The sequence below is a fragment of the Lepidochelys olivacea genome (genome assembly GCF_965140295.1).
Source record: "Lepidochelys olivacea isolate rLepOli2 genome assembly, chromosome: 5".
NCBI lineage: Eukaryota > Metazoa > Chordata > Testudines > Cheloniidae > Lepidochelys > Lepidochelys olivacea.
Genome location: NC_140415.1, coordinates 22,461,076 through 22,484,559, shown reverse-complemented (window position 1 = coordinate 22,484,559; position 23,484 = coordinate 22,461,076). Strand labels below are relative to the sequence as shown.

Here is a 23,484-nt window from a genome sequence, read left to right as displayed (position 1 = left end):
AGCACTGCTGATTTTAACAGGAGGGCCATTATTGTTTTAATACCGTACTTTTGTAGAGGCAAGGGATTAAAGCAGAAGTAAAAAACTCCTGATCGGGGCGGGGTGACAACCTCATGCTGTTTTTTAATTTCCCTGGCATTCTTTCTGCAGTTTAATAATTGCTGGTTTATTGAAGATACAACATTAACGTTATCAAGCAAGGAAAGAAAAACCCAGAAGTTTCACAGTACAAGACAGGTATTAGAGGAAATGTTAGAGTGGCACGTTGGTCTTTTTGTAATATTCTTATGATATAACATGATAGGAAGAGAACAATACACTAGAACAGGAATATGTAATCACTCTCTTTGTACTGTATTAGTAGTATCACCCAAGTACATACAATGCTTTTAATTTAGCAATTTACAAATATTAATAAATCCTCAAAAGGCCTTTGTGAGGCTTGAAAGTGTTAGCTCCATTTTACAAATAGGAACACTGAAGCAGAGAGTTAATGGCCTGATTTTCAGATAGGGGATGCTCAGTATCTCTGAAAAATCAGACCGTAAGTGTCTTGTTCAAGGCCACAATGAGAGTCCATTTTAGAGCCAGGAATAGACTCATAAGCTCCTGGCTTTCAGTCCTTTACTTAGGCAACTAGGCTTTTCCTCCCATAAACCAGGAATGGGAAGAATTGCTAGCAGAGAGGTCACAAAGTAATATCTTTTCCCTCTTCAATACTGCTCAGGGCACAACTATATTAAGTTGCTAGATTAGACATTTAACCATTGTTTTTAAGTCAGGTTCTGTAAATAAAGCCTATAATTTGGATAAGTTCGGACCAAAGAATTTTTACCACCGAGTTCCTTAATTGGCCAGTTTTACAGTTAAGTTAGCCAGTCTCCTCAGTTTATAAGTAACTGCCTAAGAGCATATAAAATAAGTAAATTTAAATTATATAATTAAACAGCCAACAAGTTTACTCATTACTCAATTTATTTGGATGAAACAAAAATAAGTTTGCACATCTTTGCGTAACCTGATAAAGATTTTGGAACATTTGAAATATATTAGTTTTTCCAATAGTTTTAACTTCAATCTTGGGCAAGGCCTTTTTCTTCTTGTTTTAGGATTCACGTTTCAGTAATACATATGCTCCCATTACTGCCAAAAGAGCATACTGTGAAGAAAACACACAAAGAATTATTACAGTCTGCCTTCTAAAAGATTTGAAACAGTTAGATGCTATTTCAGAGTAAGTCTCTGTTCAGTAAAAAGAAAAGGAGTACTTGTGGCACCTTAGAGACTAACCAATTTATTTGAGCATAAGCTTTCGTGAGCTACAGCTCACTTCATCGGATGCATACTGTGGAAAGTCTAGAAGATCTTTTTATACACACAAAGCATGAAAAAATTCTGTTCAGTGTTAACAACTCTTGGATTGGCTTACAACTGTAAGAATTAAACATATTTGAGATGCTATTGGCACATGAAAAAGAGCTTCAGCTGATGAATAGTTTATTCTTATTTTTATTTCTATAATTATTTAAATTATAAATTCAAATCTTAGATCATAACACTAAATATGCATTGTAATCGCATGCTTAATTACACATAAATGTGAGGCGACGGGCTAATTGATTAAATGTTACTTAATTAACTGAAAACAAGAAGTCTACATGAAAATATGCCATATGGCTAATTTTCCCTGTGGTAACCAAATCCATATATACAAATCTATTATCAGTTAACTAGGTATTTTACATAGGTGTAGAAATTGCTCCTTTATCATGTAAATACCAAATTACAAGCCCTAACAAGTTAATGTTCAAAATAATGTTGACTTACCTTAAATTTTGGGTAGTCATTCATTATTATGGTAACCATCCCAACATAAGGCAAAAAGCTAATTGACAAAAGTTAAAGCAGACAAATGTGAAATAATTTCAGAGTTAGAGATACCTAAATATTTTCCAAAATATACATGTTAGAGCTAGACATTTAATTGAAAATGTATGTTCCATACAGCAAGAGCTTTAAATTAGGATAGCTCCAAAGAGCATGTATTTGAAATACAACCTAGGAAACGTGGACCTCCCTCTCCCTTAATCAAATAAAGGCTACATCCTTCTGCATGTTACTTAAAACTTGGTAAGGTAGTCAAAAAAGAAAATAAGATTGACAAGGTTTACACATCCACCTTCTTATACAGCTGCATAAGCAACATAAGTTACATCACTCACCAATGGTGGACTAAGTTCTAGTAGTTCACTTTTCATATATATATTTCATATAACTTAAAAACAGTTGATTTTGAATGCTGAGATAATGACTGAAAACCTCCAGCAATACCAAAGATTTTTCTCAAAAGAGGCATTATCTATAAAGTCAGGAAAAAAACCTCTATGGCAATGGCAAGCCAGTTTCTGGCCATTCTGAATAAGGCAAATCAATTCAGGACAGTGGGTGACACTTGACATGAGAACTCTACTTCCACCAAGAGTTTTCTTGATGGCCCAAAACACAGCCAGGACTCTTGAGCTGGCAGACACTTAGGTGACTGATCCAAAGTCCACTGAAGTCAATGGAAGATCTCCCGTTGACTTCAGTGGACTTTAAGTCAGGTCCTTATGTAGCTTTAAGCAAGGTTCCAAATAAGAATAGTGAAATAACCATAGACCTTAACACTCTCCACCACTACATATTTTTGACTGAATACGTTGGGGGTCTTTTAGAGACGTTCTCAGGCAGTTAGTATTCTGACAAAGAGCTAATGTGATTCACCTGAAAGATAACTAATTCTCGAGGTGGGTTTGTCTCTTTATGATCAGAGGATTTGATACAGTATTAATCCCTGTGCTTCTACCAACACTGATCCCAACCTAGAACTCAAAATACTTTCTAGCATGTACTTTCTATATTACTGAGGCAGGAAAAACATAGAAAAGTACTGCTTACCCTCTCGCTCTTCCAACAACATCCTTCTTTTCTAGCCAGTTCTGACCTTCTTTGTACAAGCCTCTATCATCAACTTCATTATTATCACCCTTAGTCAGAAATTTGATGTTTCCATTTTCTCTGGAAGGCAACAGGGTGACAAATTAATTTCTACTTCATTTAGAACCTCACTAATTAATATTTGCAAAGCATATTGAAGATGAAAAGTAAAATACTGTAAGATTAGATACCAATCTGTACACGCAGTCCTACTTGTTTAATAAATATCATCAAGGCACTTATGGTTTTCACTGACACATTTAGTAGATATAACAAAGTTTTTACATCAACCATTCAACATTAGAGAGATGTTTTCCACCAGGTACAAGTATGTATTTGATAGCAGCCTTCAACTACCTGAAGGGGTGTTCCAAAGAGGATGGAGCTACACTGTTCTCACTGGTGGCAGATGACAAAACAAGGAGCAACAGTCTCAAGTTGCAGTGGGGGGAGGTCTAGGTTGGATATTAGGAAAAACTATTTCACTAGGAGAGTGGTGAACCACTGGAATAGGTTACCTAGGGAGGTGGTGAAATCTCCATCCTTAGAGATTTTTAAGGCCCGAATTGACAAAGCCCTGGCTGGGATGATTTAGTTGGGGTTGGTCCTGCTTTGAGCAGAGGATTGGACTAGATGACGTCCTGAGGTCTCTTCCAACCCTAATCTTTTATGATTCAATGTAACTTTTATTAGCATCAACAGCACTTATATGCATGTGAAGCCCTACATATTTACAGTAAAGTATACAGTTCTAAAATACCAAAAGTGGCCCTACCAAGAAAAATGCACTACTGATTTTGAAAAGGTCTAGGGTATGTGTATGTGAGAAGGATAAAGAATGCAACAACATCCAGTGAAGTATCAGATATATTGTCTGTCAGGGGATTAGAGGATTGATCTTACTCCCAATGAAGTTAACAGAAGTTTAATCACGTGTTCCATTGAAGGGAGGGTCAGACCTTGTATCCTGCCTCTTGGTAGCAGAATGGGCTTGATAGACTAATGCACTAGGTAATTTCCATCTTTAGCTTCCATGGTCTTGTTCAACTCACAACCATGATTAACACAGATATTATATGTTATTTCAAAGAAAAATATGATAAAATGGCTCTTTTTGATTAAAAGAAATATTGATGCGCTTTTAAATCTGGAGAAAAGATACAGCTACATAAAAATCAAAAACACTGTTAATAAAATAGCAAGACTGCACTGGAAACAGCAGTTAACTTTTACGTGGCTTTGTATGTGCTACAATTCTTTTCATCCAGGCTGAATCAGTTATGTTAGATCTGTATCATTTTGCACATGATAAAAGAGTGGTATATTACAATTATGTTTTGTTAAAAAAAAAAGCATCTGAAGCACTATCGAGCCAAAAGGGGCTTTCACTGGGTTTCATGGAGATACTGCTCAGATGCAAGACCTTTAAGGAACACCCAGGAGCTACAGAAGTTATATTGGTGATTCAGTAGGTGGCACTCTTCCCTCCCAGATAGAAATGAACAATGCCAAGCATAATATTACAGAGGACCATAGTGCTACAGATGCCAACTTTCAGAAAAGACACAAAAATGAAGTCCTGACCACTTCTGAGCATCAAAAAGCCCTTGATTCTTTTTGTAAGAGCAGGAGTCTTAAGCCCAGTGACTTGGCCAAATTCTATTGTGGATCATTACATTCTGCCTATCTAAATGTTACCTGTAGTTTCAAAGGGAAAAGATATTCTTCGCTTTGTCCTGAATGTTGCATATTTGTTGTCTGTTGTTAAACAGTTGCCATGTTTCACCCTAGAGATGGCTTCATTTCAGCAGTGGGTGAAGTGATATCATGTATAGTAGAAGCGTATATAAAGCACTTTGGATCAGGATTAAAACAAATGTAAAATGATTAACTTTACAACATTCACAATGGCATGGAATTGCTCACCCTGCTTCCACATGGATTTATAGAGATATTAAGACTGAAAAGAAAAGAAAATATACTGCTTTATCTGATGAACTCTGTGGTCTTCCAGAAAACTGTCTAATCACAGAATCGTAGAAATGTAGGACTGGAAGAGATCGTAAGAGGTCATCTAGTCAAGCCCCCCGTAATAAGGGAGGACCAATTAAACCTAGAACATCCCTGACAGGTGTTTGTCCAACCTATTCTTAAAATTTCCAATAATGGGGATTTCAGAACCTCTGCAGGTAACCTATGCCAGAGCTTAACCTATACAAGAGCTTATAAAAAGCTTTTCTTAATATCTAACCTACATTTCCCTTGCTGCAAACTAAGACGATTCCTTCTTGTCCCATCTTCAGTGGACGTGGAGAACAATTTATCATCCTCTTTATAACAACCTTTTACATATTTGAAGACTTATCACGCCCCCTTCAGCTCTCTCTTTCCTAGACTACGAAGCCCAATTCTTTCAACCTCTTCTCTGGAGAATTGAAATCTGACCTGCCCCAGCACCAAACTACGATCTGAAAACCATCCGGCTGCACCGGAAAACAGATCATACCTTAGCGTAAAGGGGTAAACCTCAATCTCTGCCTGTACATTGCTTCCTCCCAGTCATTAAAACCTCTTCCAACCCCACAGCACAATCCTACCAAACTGACTTTCACCTCCATCATACAGGCACAAATCCTCCCACATCTGAGACAAAGAGAAAGCCTTTCGATTTTTGTCAGAAGCACAAGGCATGCTGGCACTTGAGCCCTGTTGTGTATTAAAGACCTGCTCTACTTTGAGGCAGTGGATTAAGCAGTCTGTTTGCAGCTCCTCAGACCTAGGGAAAGTTACCCGCACAGGTACAGGGCATGCACATCAGCTGCCCTGCAGCAGCTAGGCACGCAGTACAGCTTTCATACTTCCACAGCCTAAAACAGCAAAAGGCTTCTGTGTCTACACTGATACTTTTGTTGCTAAAACTTTTGTTGGTCAGAAGTATGAAAAGAAAACCCACCTCGACAGACAAAAGTTTCACTGACAAAAGCACTAGTGTGGAAAACACTATGTCGGCAGGAGACACTCTCCTGCTGACATAGCTAACACCGCTCATTAGGGGTGGTTTAATTATGCCAACAGGAGAGCTCTCTCCTGCCAGTATAGAGTGGCTACACAGGAGACCTTAGAGCGACACAGTTGGTCCGTAGTGTAGACATAGCCTAATTGTGCTTAGAGATGTGTGGAATCAGTGCCTCCACTGCCCCACCCCCTTTCCAGCTAGCATCACCCACACCTAGAAAGGGGGGAGGAGAGAGGTGATGGTGCTGTGACTTGTTTTGCCTTACAGAAAACTTTCTCTTATTCTTCCCACTACCAGGGTGCCCTCCAGAAGGCCATGCTGAATTTTAAGCAGTTCTTCAAATTAAAGAAGGTACTTGGATATATGAATATGCATTAAAAAAGACTAAAGAATGGACCTTTCATCTGGAATCATAAGTTAAATAGATATGATGTGGGGGGAAGAACCACCAACATCTTTAGTTCACCACGTATCAACTCACAGACGGACAACTGGATCAACACCTGCAGCATCAGTGGAAGATTTCTGCTGTTATGGAGTGAGGATATAAACCACTTACATTCTTTTTGGAAGAAGTTGTCCATCATATACAAGGATATGGTGTCTGCTTTTTTACACATCACTCTTCAGTTATTCCCTTTAAATGTGTCAGATAACATTCAAAGGTAAAACATATCCACCTGTCAGTAGCTCTATTATTGTTTTTAATAATGAATCATCTTTGGGATTGTCTAATCTGTATTCTGACAAACTCCATTTATCGTTTGGGATGGATTTGACAGAATTGTAAATTAATTCTTTATACTGCTGCCTTCACTCTACCATTTTTAAAGATTAAGACTTCTGAAGGCTCATGCGGTAAAAGTCACTCTCCTAGTAACAAAAGCCCCAATTTTGCAACAAACACTATGCGGGTGGGCTCCTAGCCCCACAGAGAGACCCAGGACTTCAAGGATCAGGGCCTTTGTTATCAGAATAGTCTTTGGGTGTGTACATGTACCTACACTGAAGTCAGTGGAGCTTCACACAGGTACAGGGGTCTGCCTGCAAGGAGCCTACTGCAGGATTAGAGCCAAAAATGTTTCTTTAAATAGTGGAAATAAGGTTTCTCTTCCAGCGTACCATATTTGCCATTTTCAGGAGACAGTATTAAATTAGAACATATCTGAAAATACAGAAAAGCAAAAGCATACTTAAAAATAAAAAAAAAAGTTTAATTACTTTTCATGGATTTTGATTACTCTGTGAACTATTGGGATATCTCTGCCCTCAACTTTAAAAACAACTATTTCACCAGCTCTAATAGGGTCTTCTTGGAAATTTGTTAAAAACAACAGGTCTCCTCTATGAAATGCTGGTTCCATACTGCCACTACAAACAAACAGAGAAAGATTATACTGGAGGTAAAATGATGTATGCAAGATGAACTAAAAAGAAAAGTAAAAACAGTATTTAATACCTATACACAAATCTGTGATTTTAATTGTTGCCCGAGTTTTGCACTTTCATTAACAACACTACATTTAAAACTATAAAAAGCTATTTAAACGTGACCTGCCTCTGAAAGATCCAAGTGACTGATCCTGTGAGACCCCAGTCTCAAAGAACAAGCTAACAGATTGATTTCATTAAATAGGTTCTATAGTGCTGTCTGTTATAATGAAGAACAAAGGTTTTACCGTAGTGGATCAGACTTTTGGTCCATCAAATCTAGTAAATGTGCCACCAGCCTTATATTTCAATACCTTATGTTTCAATGACAGGCCAAAAAATATCATAATATATTATGAAACAAAGCTGTACATAGAAAGGGATAATTCCTGCAGGTAAGTCTCATGCTTATGGAAGCAGGATATCTGATTATTAATCTTCAATTGCATAATTACACATCAGAAAAGTTTGCAGCCATTTTTCAAAGCCAGACACAGTTTTTGACTCAGTGGCAGCAACCTATATAGGAGATAAAGACTCCGAATCCCATTACCAATCACTTGAACAATGTAGAAACATACCTTTGCCAGTGTCACTCTAACATTTACTACAAAAACATGAAGCTCACTGGCTTGATATGAAAATATTTTGTTTTAAAATTTGGAATCAGTTTGTTTTGACTGAAGTGCTACAAAAGCAGGGTCATCTCTCGAATGTTTTGGGTGGGCACCCCAGAAGCAATGAAGGATTCCAACATATATTTACATGGTTCGTAAATTAATATGCTGCTTTACAGCTGTATTGCTCCACTGCTCATGGAAATAAGATTACCATGTCGGTTGGTCAAAAGCTAAGAAGAGATATATGTACAATAAAGTAGCACAGGAGCTGATCATGGAGAAAACAGATTTCTCCCGTAAACATAGCATCCTTTGCAAAATAGCTTAATCGAAATTGGATCTTAAAACAGATATACAAAAAGTGTTATTTAAGGATTTGCTAAAAGCTAACACAGAACTTTGGCTGTACCCTAAAGCCTCAAATATTCCCTAATAAAAGTTCTGCTATTACATAGTATCCTTATTGATGCAATTTCATAGGACCCAATCCCTTGTGTGCTTAACTTTACACATTTGACCAAACCTAATAGGTTTGCAGAAAGGGGCCCTTATACAGTAAAATATTACATTAAATGTAGTCATTACTGAGGGAGGTGGAAGCTGCGCAGACTTTTATAAATAGTTGTCCAGAAAAGGAGTTTTGCCACAATTACTGCCCAATCTTATATCAATATAACGTGATCATAAAAAAATCTGAGTGAGAAAGATGCAAAACATTTTGATGGTGAAAAATGTAGAGAGGCAGTTGACAACTCTGAATATTTATAGCTAATATATATAATCTTTAAATATCTTTTCAGTAGGCAAAATATGCCATAATTTAATTAGCTTCATAATTCTCCACTGGAACTAACATTTTCACACCTGGTCCCTACATTGGGCTTCTGCTCCATGACTAGACTTCCTAGGCATTCTGGGAAAATAATAATAAAGTTAGGCACCTTTTCCGCATTCAGGCATATAACAAAAACATCTGGACTTTTGAAGGTGCTAAGCACCCAGAGCAGTCACTGACTGCAAGAATTTGGCAGCCCTAAAAACCAGACTATGTTTTATTTAGATACCAAAATATGGATTGAGAAGCCTAACTTTAGGCACCCCAGTTTGAAAATGTTGGTCTGGGTGCTTATTTACCCCTTGTGATAAAATTTTACTATTGGATAAGAAATAATTTGAGGAATATTTGCACCAGAAAAAGTTATGTTCTACTGTTATAACAAAACAAGTAGTGATTTAAACAGACATACCTGAGTACCACAACAATAGGGCTTTCACTTCCCGTGATGACAATCAGACCTTTCCATATCATAAGTGCAGAAGACACAATCATGGCAAAATTTAATACTTGGTAATATAGCTGCAAAGACACAAACAAACCAAGCCCCCCCCATAAAATAAAAAAGTGTCTAGTTAACAAGTACAGACTAGAGGTACAAAAGTAGAACTGCCTGATACAAACAGGTTTTCATTAACTTCACCGTTTTAATGTGGATTTCCTTCGCCAAAGTCACAGCTGGACACTATGAAAGTTTAACCAACTCTTAAACCTATTTTATTTTGCAAAACAGAGCTATGTGATGTATGAAACATGGATGTTTTAGGGGATACAACGTAAATGCATAGGGTAATTTCCGATATTTGGAACACCTCTGAAACCAGAAAGCAGAACTGGCTTTTCTTTTTAAAAAAACGTTGTGCATTAACAGTCATGATAGTGGTACAATGGTCTTGATGCTGGCATGCTAAAGTAGACTACGGTGAAATCTTGGCCCCATTGAAGTCAATGGGAATTTTACCACTGACTTCCATGGAGCCAGGATTGCACCCTGGGATGACATCCTCACTCCTACTCTGGTCTCTTTATACCACCGGAAAAGGCCAGAGCAGCATAAAGGGGCCCTAAAACCCCCCATAAGCAACTGGGGGAGGATTCTCCGGGCACAGACAAGGTGGAAGACAGCAGCAATGTAGCCTCCTGAGGACCCCTTGCAAGCCCTGGAGTAGGGGAGCATATGGTGGGCAGGGATGAGGGTATGTCAGGGAAGGGCCTGCAGCACAGTGAAAATTCGAGCAGCAAAGTGGTCCTTAGAGCAGCCTGGGGGGGCTCCTGTAACTCAGACAAGCCCCAGGGATAATAAAGGATCAGGAAGGCAAGATGATGGCTTAAAACCATCTTAACCCCTACCTTGCCTGTGGCTGCAAATTTTGTGCTGCACTGTAGAGAAGCAACAAGTTCTCAGACCTTGTGATTAAAGCCTCAGTTCTGCACTGTGACCTGCACGGGTGGACTTCTGAAGCCACACAGAGCCCCAGTGAGATCAATGGGACTCCATTCAAGTACTACTCCTGGGGGAAATCTGCACCAAAAAACTAGAAATTCTGCACACAATATTTTAAAATTCTGCATATTTTGTCAAAAATAACACAATATAAATCAGGCCAGTTTCAATTATTTTGGTAATTTATTTCAAAATACCTGCCAAAAAATACGGCTGTAACAATACAGACAACATAAAATATTCAAGAAATGTTTTTTGACAATAGATTCCTTACTAGGCATATTAATACAGAATTTTGAGTAAGTGGGTTGCTGGGTGTGGGTGGGAAAAGTATGGAACAGGTTGGGTTTTTTCCCCTGGGGGCGGGGGGAGGGGGGAATTATTAGGGAGCCTCCTCCTTCCAGACCCTGGCTGACCCCTAGCCTCTCTCATTCAGTCAGGCACATCTGCCACTGTCCCCATGTGTCCCTGTGCCCTCACTCAGCCACCTCCTAACACCATATAGCCCTGCACCCCCACTCCCATTCCACCCCCCGTTTGTCCCCCGCCCCCATTAGCCCTTCTGAACTCGGTCTGTGTGACCTCTCAGCAGTCCCATGTGCTCCACGCTGTCCATCTCCCAACCCCCTCCCCCCAATATCCTGTGCCTCCTTACCAGGCCACAGGGGCAGGGCACTGTGAGAAACGTAGCCTCTTCTCTCTAACCCCACTCTGCAGCTGGCTGCTCTTGCCTGGCAGCAGCTGCCCTCTGTTCTGGTACCACAGCAGGCCCTGGTGGGCAAAAGGTGTAACTGCAGCGCCTTTCAGGCAGAATGTATTTTCTGCAGAGAAAAAAAATTTCTGCAGGGGGACATGAATCCTGCTAGTGCGCAGAGGTGCAGAATTCTCCCAGGAGTAAAGTACAGCTGCTCCATGATTATGGAGATCATAATGCAAGATCAGGCTTAAGTTTCCCCATATCTGTGCCAGTGCACTTCAGTTGTGGCTTACAACACCTCTCCTGGATCTCTTTTTTGTCAACACTTCCACTGACAAACCATGAGGTGGTTTTGTAATGAGGAGAAACAGAAAAGAGAAAGATATGCTCTTTAGGAAAGTGCTAATTCTCTCCTTGATTGCACTTATATCACTCCTGTTACTGTTCATGAGAGCTCCTTGCACACGTACAAAAGAAATTAGGCCCTTTACTGTGAACCTACCAGCATTCAGAGCCACTGTACTGTAAGCAAGTGGTACTTTTGTTCAGCTAGAATATTTGCGAGTTGTGTATATCATTCTCTGTTAACCTCATGTGTGAAACTCACAGTTGCAAAATATTGCAGACATTTAGGTTTAATCTTGGTGGGAAAAAAAAGCAATCCTGATTTGGTATTCTTGGTAGGATACTTTATTTTTTGGGAGGGTGGGGATTGGAAGGGGGAATACCTCACCAGGCAATTTTTACTTAGGGATACTCTAATTAGAAATCAGCAGTGACCAGACGCAACTCTCTATATCTATTGGCTTACTACAAGAGACAGAGTGGTCTAAGACTAGGCACAGGACTCAGAGTCAAGAAGTCTGAAATTTCTGACAGGAAGCTACAAAAACAAAGCTTGAACTTTGAGATACATACTAGAAAAAGCATCGATGTTCATGTGTATTAGCTGTTTCACCACAGTAAATACGTGCAGGGGTCCTGTATTAGTAACAAGAATAGCAACATGATGGACTCTCACAAAGTAGAGCAACCAGGAAGGAAACATCGAAAGATAGGGCACATTGCCAATCTACCACATAACAAGCACAAAGTAGATTGGCTGGTTGAGAACTTGGCATCTAGTTATGCTACATGTGTTGACTGTATATCTGAAAGCCAAGGATGTCCTAGTTTTGGGGGCCTGTTCCAATGCCTTAGGCAGCTTTAAAAGAAAACAGGGCTTTGGCCTGATTTTGGAACCCTCCTTGATCCCTAAATAATTGAACCGGTAATATTGACAGCAAGTTGGCCATGGGCCCATGTGACATGAGGACTACCCCATATTAATAACCAGACTGCCACATTTGCCCCCTTACCTTCCCCATCCATAAAGGCCCTGATAAGCCCATCAACTTTGTCTAGAACTTATTCACTCCTGAGTGGCAGGGGAAGGAGACAGAGGTGAGTAACTCTGTAAAAGAGGAGGCATAGGCACTCTTCTTCCACCAGTGGCCAAGTTGTGGTGCAATCCTCCCAGTCCTCAAACAAGGGTACTTCTCAGGATTTATATTTTTAGGGTGAAACTCTGAGAATCCTATACCTGTAATAACCATGCCTGAGATACCCACAAAACAACTCGGTCTGACACTCCGTAGTACGCTAGCTACAAACCACAGGCATGAACTGCACACTCACAACGCTAGACCTGTAGACTGAATGCAGCACAGCACAAAAAACTGAGCGGCCCACACATGCAACATGCACAACAGCTGCTCCATACACAGCAGGGTAGCTGGGGGCCTGGCATCGCTAGTAACGCGGGTGGCACCACACATACACTTGCATGCAACCCGCAGCCTCAACGTGCCACGAAACCAGGCGCATGCAACACGGCCCACGCACACCGGACACCACCACAGCTGCAGACACACGGAGCACCCCACCCCCTTTACCTGGCGCTTGTTCATTCGCCGCAAGTCCTCGAAGACGTCCATCGCCAGCTCCTTGCGCGGCGCCAGTCCCAAGGGAAAGGAAGAGAGAGGGGATGGGGGAGGCTGCAGCAAACCAGAGCGAGGGGGACCCCACCACTCGTTCCTGCCTAGCAGCTGCGGGGCTGGGCCAGGACTAAGCCCGTCGGGTCGCACCCCAAGAAACAGGGGAGCAGGGCTAAGCCACTCACGTCGTCCCCCCACCCCGGCAGGAGCAGAGTGGGCGAGGCAGGCAGGGCTAAGCCCCCAGGCTACAGTGCGTGGGGCAGGGTTAAGTCCCCCACGTCCCCCCTAGAGGCAAAGGCAGGACGGCTGCAGTAGCACCCCAGGCCCAGCCGAGGGTTGCCGAGAGACCCGCTCCCGCCCCCCAAAAAGCCTGATTGGCTTAAAAAACCGCCAACAGCGCCCAAAAAAAAAGCGAGGGACGGAATTTGGGGGTCCTTTCGTCATGACGCTGGGCGGGGTTTGCGGCAAGCGTCATGACGCTGGGCGGGGTTTGCGGCAAGCGTCATGACGCTGGGCGGGGTTGTAGTGTGGGGAAGCCTGCGGGCCATTACAAAAAAAGTGACCCAAAGCGGCAAAACGTCGTGGGCCGTGACGACTATAGGGCAGCCCCCCCCGCCCCCCATCCCTCCGGCCGCAGAGCTCTCCCGCCGCTAGAGCAGGCTGTCCAGCTGGGACAGTCATCTGTGACTCGCTTCGACCCCTGGGAATTGTAGTCCAGCTCGTTCCCCTCCTCCAGTGCCGCGCAAGGAACAGCGGAGTGGCGGGACTACAACTCCCAGAATGCCACCGTCGCAAGCGGCCCGCGGAGTGAGGCCCTCTGGGAAGGGTGCGTAAAGCTGCCTCGCCGTTTGTTGTCAGACGCGCGCAAAGCGGGAATCGACCTCTCAGGGGACCCCGCCGCGACCCCGCGAGCAACAGCGTGACAGCTCAGGGCGTCCAACCCTGCCTCTTGGATCAGGCAGCGTGTCGGGCAGCTGCGTGTCTGAGCGGCTGCCCCGTGGACACAGCTCATTGGCGGGGCTCGCGGATGTGGCGGGGGAGGCGGGAGGCGGCGCTGAGGGGCGTGGGGCGAAGCGGAGCGGAGCAGTGCGGGGCTGGTGGTGGGGAGGCCCCGCTCGCTCCCCCCTCCCCCCTTAGTGGCAGGGGAGCTCTGGGGTAACTGGGAGCGGCAGGGGGACGAGGCGGCTTCGGAGCAGCGGGTGGGGCGTGGCTCAGTCACCGCCGCCCAGGTCCTGCCTGTGGGGGTCCCCGCCAGCGGGAATGCGGTGGAGCCGCCAGGCACGGTATCCTGCTTGGCCAGGCCAGTGCCCGGAGCAGGACGACGTAGGGCTTGGTAACCCGCTCCCGGGGGCGCGGTGGGGAGGCGCTACCCAAGGGGTAGCGGATGGGGTCGGGGGTGGAGGACCAGATTTCTGGACTTCAAAAGGCGGAGGTCCGGCCTTTTTGTACCTCAGAATTGGCAACCATGGTTGGGAATGGGGGCTGGAGGAGTGCGGGACGGGAGTCCTGTGGGGAAGGGAAGGGTGGGACTATTAGGGTCCAGGGGAACTTGGTGGCTGTTTGTACTGATCAGGGCAAACCCGCAATAGAAACTCTGCTGCCGTTTGTGCAAGCACTGCACATACAGGGCCCTCTTACCCTGGGGACAGAATGCTGCATCTCCTGCTACCCTCTCAGCCAAAGCTGTAAGCGCGCCTTTCTCCATAAAGTACTGAAACTAAAAAGTGGATTGCAATGAAAACGTACGCCATTTCTATGTGATACCACTTGCCGGACTCAGCCACAAATTTCTAGGTCAATAGAACAAACAATCCCACCCAAACTGTACAGCTTTTGTCCAAATGGATCCCACTTCAGGTGCTCATATGTATGAGATTGAAATCTTTTAAATAGCAGTGTCCACTGGACTGCGTTTGCACCATGCAGTCCTTGCACATCTTTTTCCTCCCCTCCTGTCCCCCACATAGTATAGGACAAGAAAGTGGGTTAGAGATACTTGCAATAAGCCATAAATCCCATGTCTTTATTAAGACCATGATTTTTATTGTCTAGCTTCCATGTGAGTGGTATCGTCATTGTGAAATAATTCTCTTTAACAGCAATGATGATACCACTCACAGTTACTATGTCCCTGCCAACAATCACAAGAAAAAAGAATCATCTGACACCACAGAGTGAATGAAACCACACTCTTGATCATTACATTGATTGCTTCTGAAAAAGAATTGATAGTGAAATCCTTAACAAACATCACATCCACCATGATTTCTCTTTCCACTGCAAAGAGGACAGCTATACAGTTCCTGAAATCACCATATAGTGTCAAACCAGCAGACAAAGGGGGCTCCACCATAGTCTCAACCATGATGAATACATTAAGGCCAACTGACAACTCTGAGTCTATAAAGAACTCAAGACCCCACACTACAATTTACCCAGGAATTTAAGGATGTTATCAAATCCTTCCCCAAAGAACTCCAAGAGAAACTCTATAAACTCATTCATCCACAAACCCACCACAGAGACCTTCTACATGCTTCCCAAGATAAACAAAAGAGCCCAGGCATACCCGTCTTGTCTGCCCATGGCACTCTTAGTGAAGGAATATCGGGACTCATAGAAACCATCCTCAAACCACTCACCGCACAAAGGGCCAGTTTCCTCCAGGACACAATGAACTTACTCCACAATATTAACAACCTCCCTCAAAACACCATCCCTGCCACCGTGGATGTCACTTCCCTGTACACAAACATCGTTCATGATGATGGCATAGCTGTCTGCCTCAAATATTTACAGGACAATGGACAACCCTCAGATATTGACCCTAACCACGTCACCAAACTCATCCATTTCATCCTCATAGCAATTTTATATTCAATAACACACACTTTGTCCAACTCATGGGAACAGCCAGGGATACTAGGATGGCTCCCCAATATGCCAGCCTCTTCATGGGCCACCTCAAAGAACAATTTCTGGACAAATGCACCACAAAACCAATGATATACCTGAGATATATTGATTGATATTTTCATCGCCTGGACAGATGATTTAAAGTCCCTCAGATTTTCACCACAACTTCAACAGCCACCACCTGTCCATTAAACTCTCTCTGGAACTCTCACACTAGTATCAACTTCCTGAACACCATGATTAACTTCAACAATGGAATCCTATAAACAACTACGTACAAGAAACCCACAGACCATCACCTCTACTTTTGTAGATCCAGTTACCACATCAAACATGCCACAAGATGCCTCAGAATATGCTCCAAGGAAATAGTCTGTGATATGTACCTTAACACAGTTGAAACCACCTTCACCAAACAAGGACATGCCACCAGAGAAGAAGATTGCACCATGAAATGGAACATCCAAATACCTGAAGAGAACCTGCTTCAATACAGAAATAAAACCCCCTCTGACTGCATACCTCTAGTTGTCATCACCACAGCACACTGGAACCCACATTGGGTATCATCAAACAACTACAACCCATATTCCAGGGGGACCCCATCCTGAAATAAATTTTTCCTAAACCCCTTCTTCTGGCCTCAAACAACCCTCAACCTCTCCAAGCTCATCATCAGGAACAAGCTCCCCACAGATCAGGAGACACCAATTCAAAGCAGCACCAGACCCTCCTAGAACAACAGATGCAAAATCTGCAGACATATCTCCATTGCTACAATGATAACCACCCCTACAAGACACCTTTGAAGATCCATGGGTCATACACATATCTGTCACAACATGTGGTGTAATATCCACTGCAGTACATGCCCCAATAATAACTATGTGGGTGAAATCTGACAATTGCTACACTCTCAAATGAATTCATGCAGGAAATGATAAAAGACAAAAACACCCTATCGCCCGGGGGATGAGCACTTTTCACAGAGAAATCACTCTATATCTGACTTATCAGTCCTCATCCTCACAGGAAACCTGCATAACATTTTCAAAAGACAAGCCTGGGAGCTTAAATTTATAACTGCTAGACACTAAAAATCGTGGTCTTAATAAAGACACTGAATTTATAGCTTATTATAACAATATGTAACCCACTAATCCTCCGCCCCTTCTTGTTCTATAACTACACATGTGTTAACAGAGGTAACATCTTGAATGGCCTTCTTCAAGTGCTTAATCTGTTCCAGGTCTTGGGCCAGAACACCTGCCTCCTGCAGCCTCTATGAAATGTCCCAGTATGGGTGAACGTTTCTACTGCTCTGGCCAAAAAATCAAGGAGGATAGAGTATTCCTCTCAGACATTGATAGTTGCCAAGTGGCTGCTGTCAGAGCTGTGACCATTGTCACCTGTATTGATCTGTATAGATGTGGACAATGCAGCATGCTTCCACTGGTGAAAACAAGGGGACAGAGATCTTTATAGATTGGGTAAGGGTCAAAGAGAAAAGGATTCAGTAAATTGTGGTTATGGGGGTGGAGGACTATTAATACTTGAGACCTGCCTCTTACCCACCATCTAAACTGCAAACTGACTGGTACAGGACTTGCCCTTTACTCACCTTGAGACATGCTTCAGGGGTTTACATATGGATAATGGCACAAGTTCACATATGGACATATTTACAATTGCTAGTGTAGACGTACCATTAGTGTATTAACCAAAACCCAGAGACTTCACACTGGTATTTACTGTATCTGCTAGATGTAAAACAGATTTGTACAGGATCACAAAGACTGCTCCTTCCCTAATCTTCCAGGAGCACACAGGAGGACCGGTGTATGTTGGGAGGACAGGGTTGGAGCAGGCTGCACTGATAAACAGATGTAGTAGTCACTCAATATTTTACAAGTGTTAATAAGCAAAGGGGACATAGGAGTAAACAAGGAGATGTGGGAGGACAAAGTCAAGACTCCAAGATTACCAGATTTAGGAAGCATACTTAAGATCTGAGTTAAGGAGAGGAATATACAACCATGGAAATGTTACTCTTAATGAGGGCTTTACCATTTGAAGCTGTAAAGGAATAAAGAATCCAAATCTGTCACTTCCTTTGTGAAGGCTGACTGCAATTTTGTGAAACAGGTTTTCTTACTGTACTGTTTAGGCTTCAAAAGGGTTTTTCCTCCCTTCATTGGGAGGAAATCTGTTATTCATCTACTTGAAGAAGTGACAAAATAAAGATTAAAAATAGTGTTTGTGGCAACTTGATCAGGGAAAACAATCCATAGAAGAGAAGCTGACATATCATAGTGTCTGTGTTGAATGTGTTATCAAAATAGTTTGTAGCCTCAGCTTGTTTTTCATACATCTTCCAAGATATATGGAGTCTTTTTACAGAGTTTAGAGAGGGCACCAAGCAAAACAGAAAAAAAGAGAAGAGTAAAAGGGAAAGTTAGGCAAAGATGTGGGATAAGTCCAGTGTCCAGACACTCCACTGGCATATTCTGTTCACAATATTGTGATGAATTGTTAATGAGAGGTTCATGAGTGATTCAGGTTTCTGAATTTCATCCATTACTGTATGAGTAGCTGCTTTTGATTTTAATTCTGCAGAATTTCTTGTAAAAGAAAGAATAATTTCTCATATATTCCTCTGTTTCCAATTAATCTCCTTATATTGAATCAGTTCTCAATTATTGCCTAACTGAATGGCTGTTAGACTTCCACAACAATGATTATTTAGAGCCCATTGGTTTATAAGCTGTAAGCCTTTTACAGTTGTTTTCGGTGCTAGCAAACTGATAATAGCTAAGGCCATGTCTACAGTACACAGTTTTGTTGACAAAAGTCAGCTCTCATCAACAAAACAGTGGAGGTGTACACACTGCAATGCTCATCCCACTGATTTAACTCTTCTGCTACGCCATTGTAATAAAACTACCTGGATAAGAGTCATAGAGCTTTTTGTGACAAAGTTAGAGTGACACAGTGTCCGTGTAGACACTGCGTTGCTTATGTCACCCTAAGTGGCCTCCAGGAGGTGTCCCACAATGTCCATCATGACCACTCTGGTCACCAATTTAAACTTTGCTGACCTACAGCCAGGTACACATGCATGTGCCCCTCCCCCTTTAAAGCCCCAGGAATTTTTGGAATTCCTCTTTCTGTTTGCTGAGCCTCCAGAGCTCACATCCTATATCCAGTTGACAATGCCAGCTCCCCCACAGCAAACATGTTCCTGCCTGGAGTACACCGGAGTTGTTGGATCTGCTGGGTCTGTGGAACTTTCTTACCTATCATGCCTTTCATGCCACTTCTACAAGCAGCTGCACACCACCCTTGGTGGCAAGCACACCTCCACTGCCAAGAGCACCATAGATACTTTTGGGGGGAAGGAGGTAGCATCCAGTGGAGTGAACCTCAAGGACGAAGTGGTGGATGAGGAAGAGGCGCTGGAGGAGGATGGAGGACAAGCAACAGGGTCATCCATTGGCATGGCAAGCCAGGACCTCTTTTCAACTCTGGAGGGGTCTAGCCAGTCCCAGCAGTCCAACTCTTGTGCTCCTGATGCAGGAAAGGGGAGCTCCTGTAACTACTCATTGTGCTTTGATACTGCAGGGAGACATGAGATAGAGGTCTTTTTTCTCCCTCAGGGTAGAAGAGGGATAGAAATAACCAACAGTAGCACTGTTTGCATCTACTTCTCATTCCCCTGTGCAGCTAGGCAGAGGGGGCCCTGTGGAAAAGTTTGTTGATGCATACAGGGATGTCTTGGGAATCATCCATAGAGATCTCTAGGAAACAGTCCTGGAAATACTTCACAATCCTCTGCTGAAGGTTCGTTGGGAGGGCTGCCTTGTTTCTTCCCCTGTCGTAGGAAACTTTGCCCCACCAATTGGCAGTTACTTCTGCAGGCACCAAAGCAGCACACAGGTTAGCAGCACACAGTCTGCAGCCACATGCATGCAGGTTATCCTCAAGAGTGAGATATCAGCTTTTCTCATCCCTGCTTGTTGAAAATGGGGCCAGTATTCAGAATAGGGTCCTGTTGCAGGTCAGGCCCAAAGTCACGCCTACGCACCCCCAGGCTTGGGGCTGTGCGGCCTAGCGGCTGGAGTCCATGGCTGCCTCCGGGCTCGGGGCTGTGTGGCCTAGCGGCTGGAGTCCATGGCTTCCCCCAGGCTCGGGGCTGTGCGGCCTATCGGCCGGAGTCAGTCACTGTCAGAAGGGGCTGCCACCTCACGGGAGGCGGGGGCCAGGATAGGGGGACACGGGCCCTCCTTCTCCACCAGGTCCAAAGCCAGGGCTCTGTTGGTGGTGGGTTGCCTGCCACCAGCTTGGCAGGGATCTGGCAGAAACACGCAACGCTAGCCTCTGGCTGTCCAACCAACTCCCCGTAAAGTCTCCCTGGGTTACTTCCTTCCCGCTTCTCTGCATCTCGTGGCTTCCTAGTTCCCTTGGTTCCTTCTCCCTCAGTTGCATCCAGCACCTAGGGGTTTAGGGTTGCTGTCAGCTGGCTGGCCTCCGCGTCATGGAGTGCCTGCAGCCCTTCAGCAGGGGCCAGCAGCACACCTTCTTCCCCTACAGCAGTCCACACAGACTGAGCCGGGTGCTCCCTCTTATACTGGTGTTGCACTTTGAGCATACCCAGTAGGACCGTTCCTTCCTCATCCCACAGTGAGGGGTTAACCCCCGCAGTCCCAGTGCAGGGCATGCATGCTCCGTCACAGGTCCCTAGGCATTTGTAGTGATCCCCCTCTGAACAGCCTCAACCTTTTGTCCCATCTTGCCCCTTCCCCCTGGGCCAAACTCACAATGGTTAGGACTCTCGCTGAGCTGTGTGCCTGCCAAGAGAAAGTGAGAAAGTGGTGTGTGTAACTTGTATGAATCAAAGCTATGAGTGCAGTCACAATAGTTTCTCTTTCTTTAGCTTCTGTAGATTTGCCCTTAAGGGTCTCATCCTGCACACTGGCTGAACAGCTCTGTCTGACAAGGAGATGAACCAGGAGGAGTAAGGAAGACATGTTCAGGGAGGTGCTGCAATCATCTGATGCTGCTGATAGCGAGCAGAGAGCATGGAGAGAGGCTGTCAATGAAAAACTGAGAATGGATAGCCAGGAGAAGAAACAGGCAGGAGCGGAAGATACAGCTGCTTGAGGACCAAACAGACATACTGAGGTCCCTGATTGTGCTGCAGATCCATGTTCGCCTCCCCTGCAGCCCATACAGAATTGCCTTCCATGCCCTCCCCACACACATTCCTCATGTGTTCCCAGGCTGTCACATTACCCCATGCACTCCAACCCTAGGGACATGTTTCACGATGACACCTGAACATACATCCTGTTGGAAGACCTCATTTCAAAGAGTGCTCTTCATTGTCATGTCCCTGGTAGGAAATAGAAATGTTTGTATAGCTGTATACGTAAAAATGTATGTTTAGAAAGAAAATGAATTTTTATTTGTCTCCTACATACAATGGTTGCTGCTGAAATTCATACACAGTGGCAATCTGTACATTTGCAGAGTACAATTAACACAAACACAGCAATCATTACAGGGGTCATGCTACAATGCAAGACAGAAGTGCCTGCTCAGTGTATTACAGAAAGGCATATTAGTGGGGCTCTTTGTCAAAATGTTCCTTCAAAACCTCCCTGATATGAATAGCTCCCTGTTGAAGCTCCCTAACAGCCCTGCTATCTGGCTGCTCAAAAGCAGCTGCCAGCGGATCCACTGTAATGCTCCACCCTTGCAGAAACGTCTCTCCCTTAGTTTCACAAATGTTATGCAGAGCACAGAAGGCTGCTATGACCATGGGAATATTTTCCTCATTGAGGTCTAACGTGGCAAAAAGGCAGCACCAGCAACCCTTTAATCTGCCAAAGGCACATTCAACAGTCATTCTGCACCTGCTGAACCTGTTGTTGAAGCGCTCCTTGCTGCAGTTAAGGTTTCTGGTGTGAGGCTTCATGAGCAATGGGAGCAAGGGGTAGGCTGGGTCTCCCAGGATCACAATTGGCATAGAAAAGAAGTCCTTTCTGTTCATGTACTCAATTGCAAGGTGGTCTGGGGCCAAAATGGGGGGATATGCATGCCGTCAATCATCCTGCTGCAGTTAGGGAATCCCATTGCCACAAATTCATCCGCTATTTCCTGCACATTGCCCAGAGTCACAGTCCTTTGCAGCAGGAGGTTAATGGCTCTGCACACTTGCATCACTGCAGCTGACACAATAGACTTCCCAACTCCAAACTGATTCTTGACTGATCGGTAGCTGTCTGGAGTTGCCAGCTTTCACAAAGCAATCACCACTCCCTTCTCCACCATGAGGGCAGCTTTTATTTCAGTGTCCTTGTGCTGGAGGGCAGTGGCAATCTCCGCACACAGTTCCCAGAGGTGGATTTGTGCATCTGAAAGTTCTACAGCCACTTCTCGTCATCCCAAACCTGCATCATGATGTGATCCTATTACTGCTAGTTTCCCAAGCTCCATACCAATGGTCCACCGTGTGCAGCTGCTCCATGAATGCCAATAGCAATCCTGAATTGTTTCTTTCCATGGCACACAGCAGGGCAGACACCATGGTGTCATTATCAGATTCACCGCTCATGAAATACTGCAAGATCAGCCACTCTGTGTTCATAATGCTCATCAGAAGATTGGAGAGCAGTTCAGGATCCATGCTTTCTGACTGAGATGGCAAGTGCACAGGTTACAGGGACTGTTGAAAATGTAGTCGGAATGATGGGACAGAGGAAACTGCATCATGGGATGGTGAGCCCGCCCCCATGAAGCACTACAATCCCTTCCCAGAGCACCCAGTGACAGATGGTGGTGAGTTGCACAGAGGAAGAGCTACCCACAGTGCACTGCTTTCTCTGTCGATGCAATAGCACCCACTGTGTACGCCAGAGGTGGGCAAACTACGGCCTGTGGGCCACATCTGGCCCGCAGGACCATCCTGCCTGGCCTTTGAACTCCCCGCCAGGGAGCCTAGCCCCCCAGCCCCTCCCCTGCTGTCCTCCATTCCCCACAGCCATGCCACCGTGTGGGCAGCACTTTGGGCAGTGGGGCTGCAAACTCCTTCAGGGCAGCGCAGCAGCATGTCTGGCTCTGGCCGGGCGGCATGGCTGCCAGACATGCTGCTCAGAGCAGCTTGGTAAGGGGGCCAGGGGCCAGGGCTGTCGGGTCCCGGGGGGCAGTCAGGGGACAGGGGTGGTTGGATAGGTGTGGGAGTCCCGGGGGGCCTGTCAGGGGGTGGTTGGATGGGGCAGAGGTTCTGGGGTGGTGGTCAAGGGACGGGGAATGGAAGGGTTGGAAAGGCATGGGAGTCCCAGGGGCCTGGCAGGGGGCGGGGGTGTGGATAGGGGGCGAGGCAGTCAGGGACAGGGAGCGGGGGGGGGGGTGTCCGAAGGGATGGGGGGTCCTGGGAGGGGGTGGTCAGGGGACAAGGAGCAGGGGGGTTGGATGTGTCGGAACTTCTGAGGGAGGCAGTCAGGGGGTGGGAAGTGGGAGGGGTCGGATAGGGGATGGGGCCAGACTTTTTGGGGAGGTACAGCCTTCCCTA

The 23,484-nt window shown here is 44.6% G+C and overlaps 1 protein-coding gene and 1 long non-coding RNA gene across 2 annotated transcripts; one reads left to right on the top strand and one right to left on the bottom strand.

Annotated features, from left to right (window-relative positions):
- Window positions 1-957: 957 nt before the first annotated feature.
- On the bottom strand, window positions 958-13,438 carry SEC11C (SEC11 homolog C, signal peptidase complex subunit). The gene is made up of 6 exons (XM_084628574.1): window positions 12,954-13,438; window positions 9,291-9,400; window positions 7,214-7,363; window positions 2,938-3,057; window positions 1,828-1,885; window positions 958-1,159 (listed from the first exon to the last, which is right to left on the bottom strand). Exons 1-6 carry the CDS (start codon window positions 12,993-12,995, stop codon window positions 1,106-1,108), a joined length of 534 nt encoding a protein of 177 aa, XP_084484700.1. The 5' UTR covers window positions 12,996-13,438; the 3' UTR covers window positions 958-1,105.
- Window positions 13,439-14,073: 635 nt separating this feature from the next.
- On the top strand, window positions 14,074-21,365 carry LOC311520791. Its single transcript, XR_014711699.1, has 2 exons — window positions 14,074-14,318; window positions 20,845-21,365. It is a non-coding gene; the product is annotated as an uncharacterized lncRNA (long non-coding RNA).
- Window positions 21,366-23,484: the final 2,119 nt, after the last annotated feature.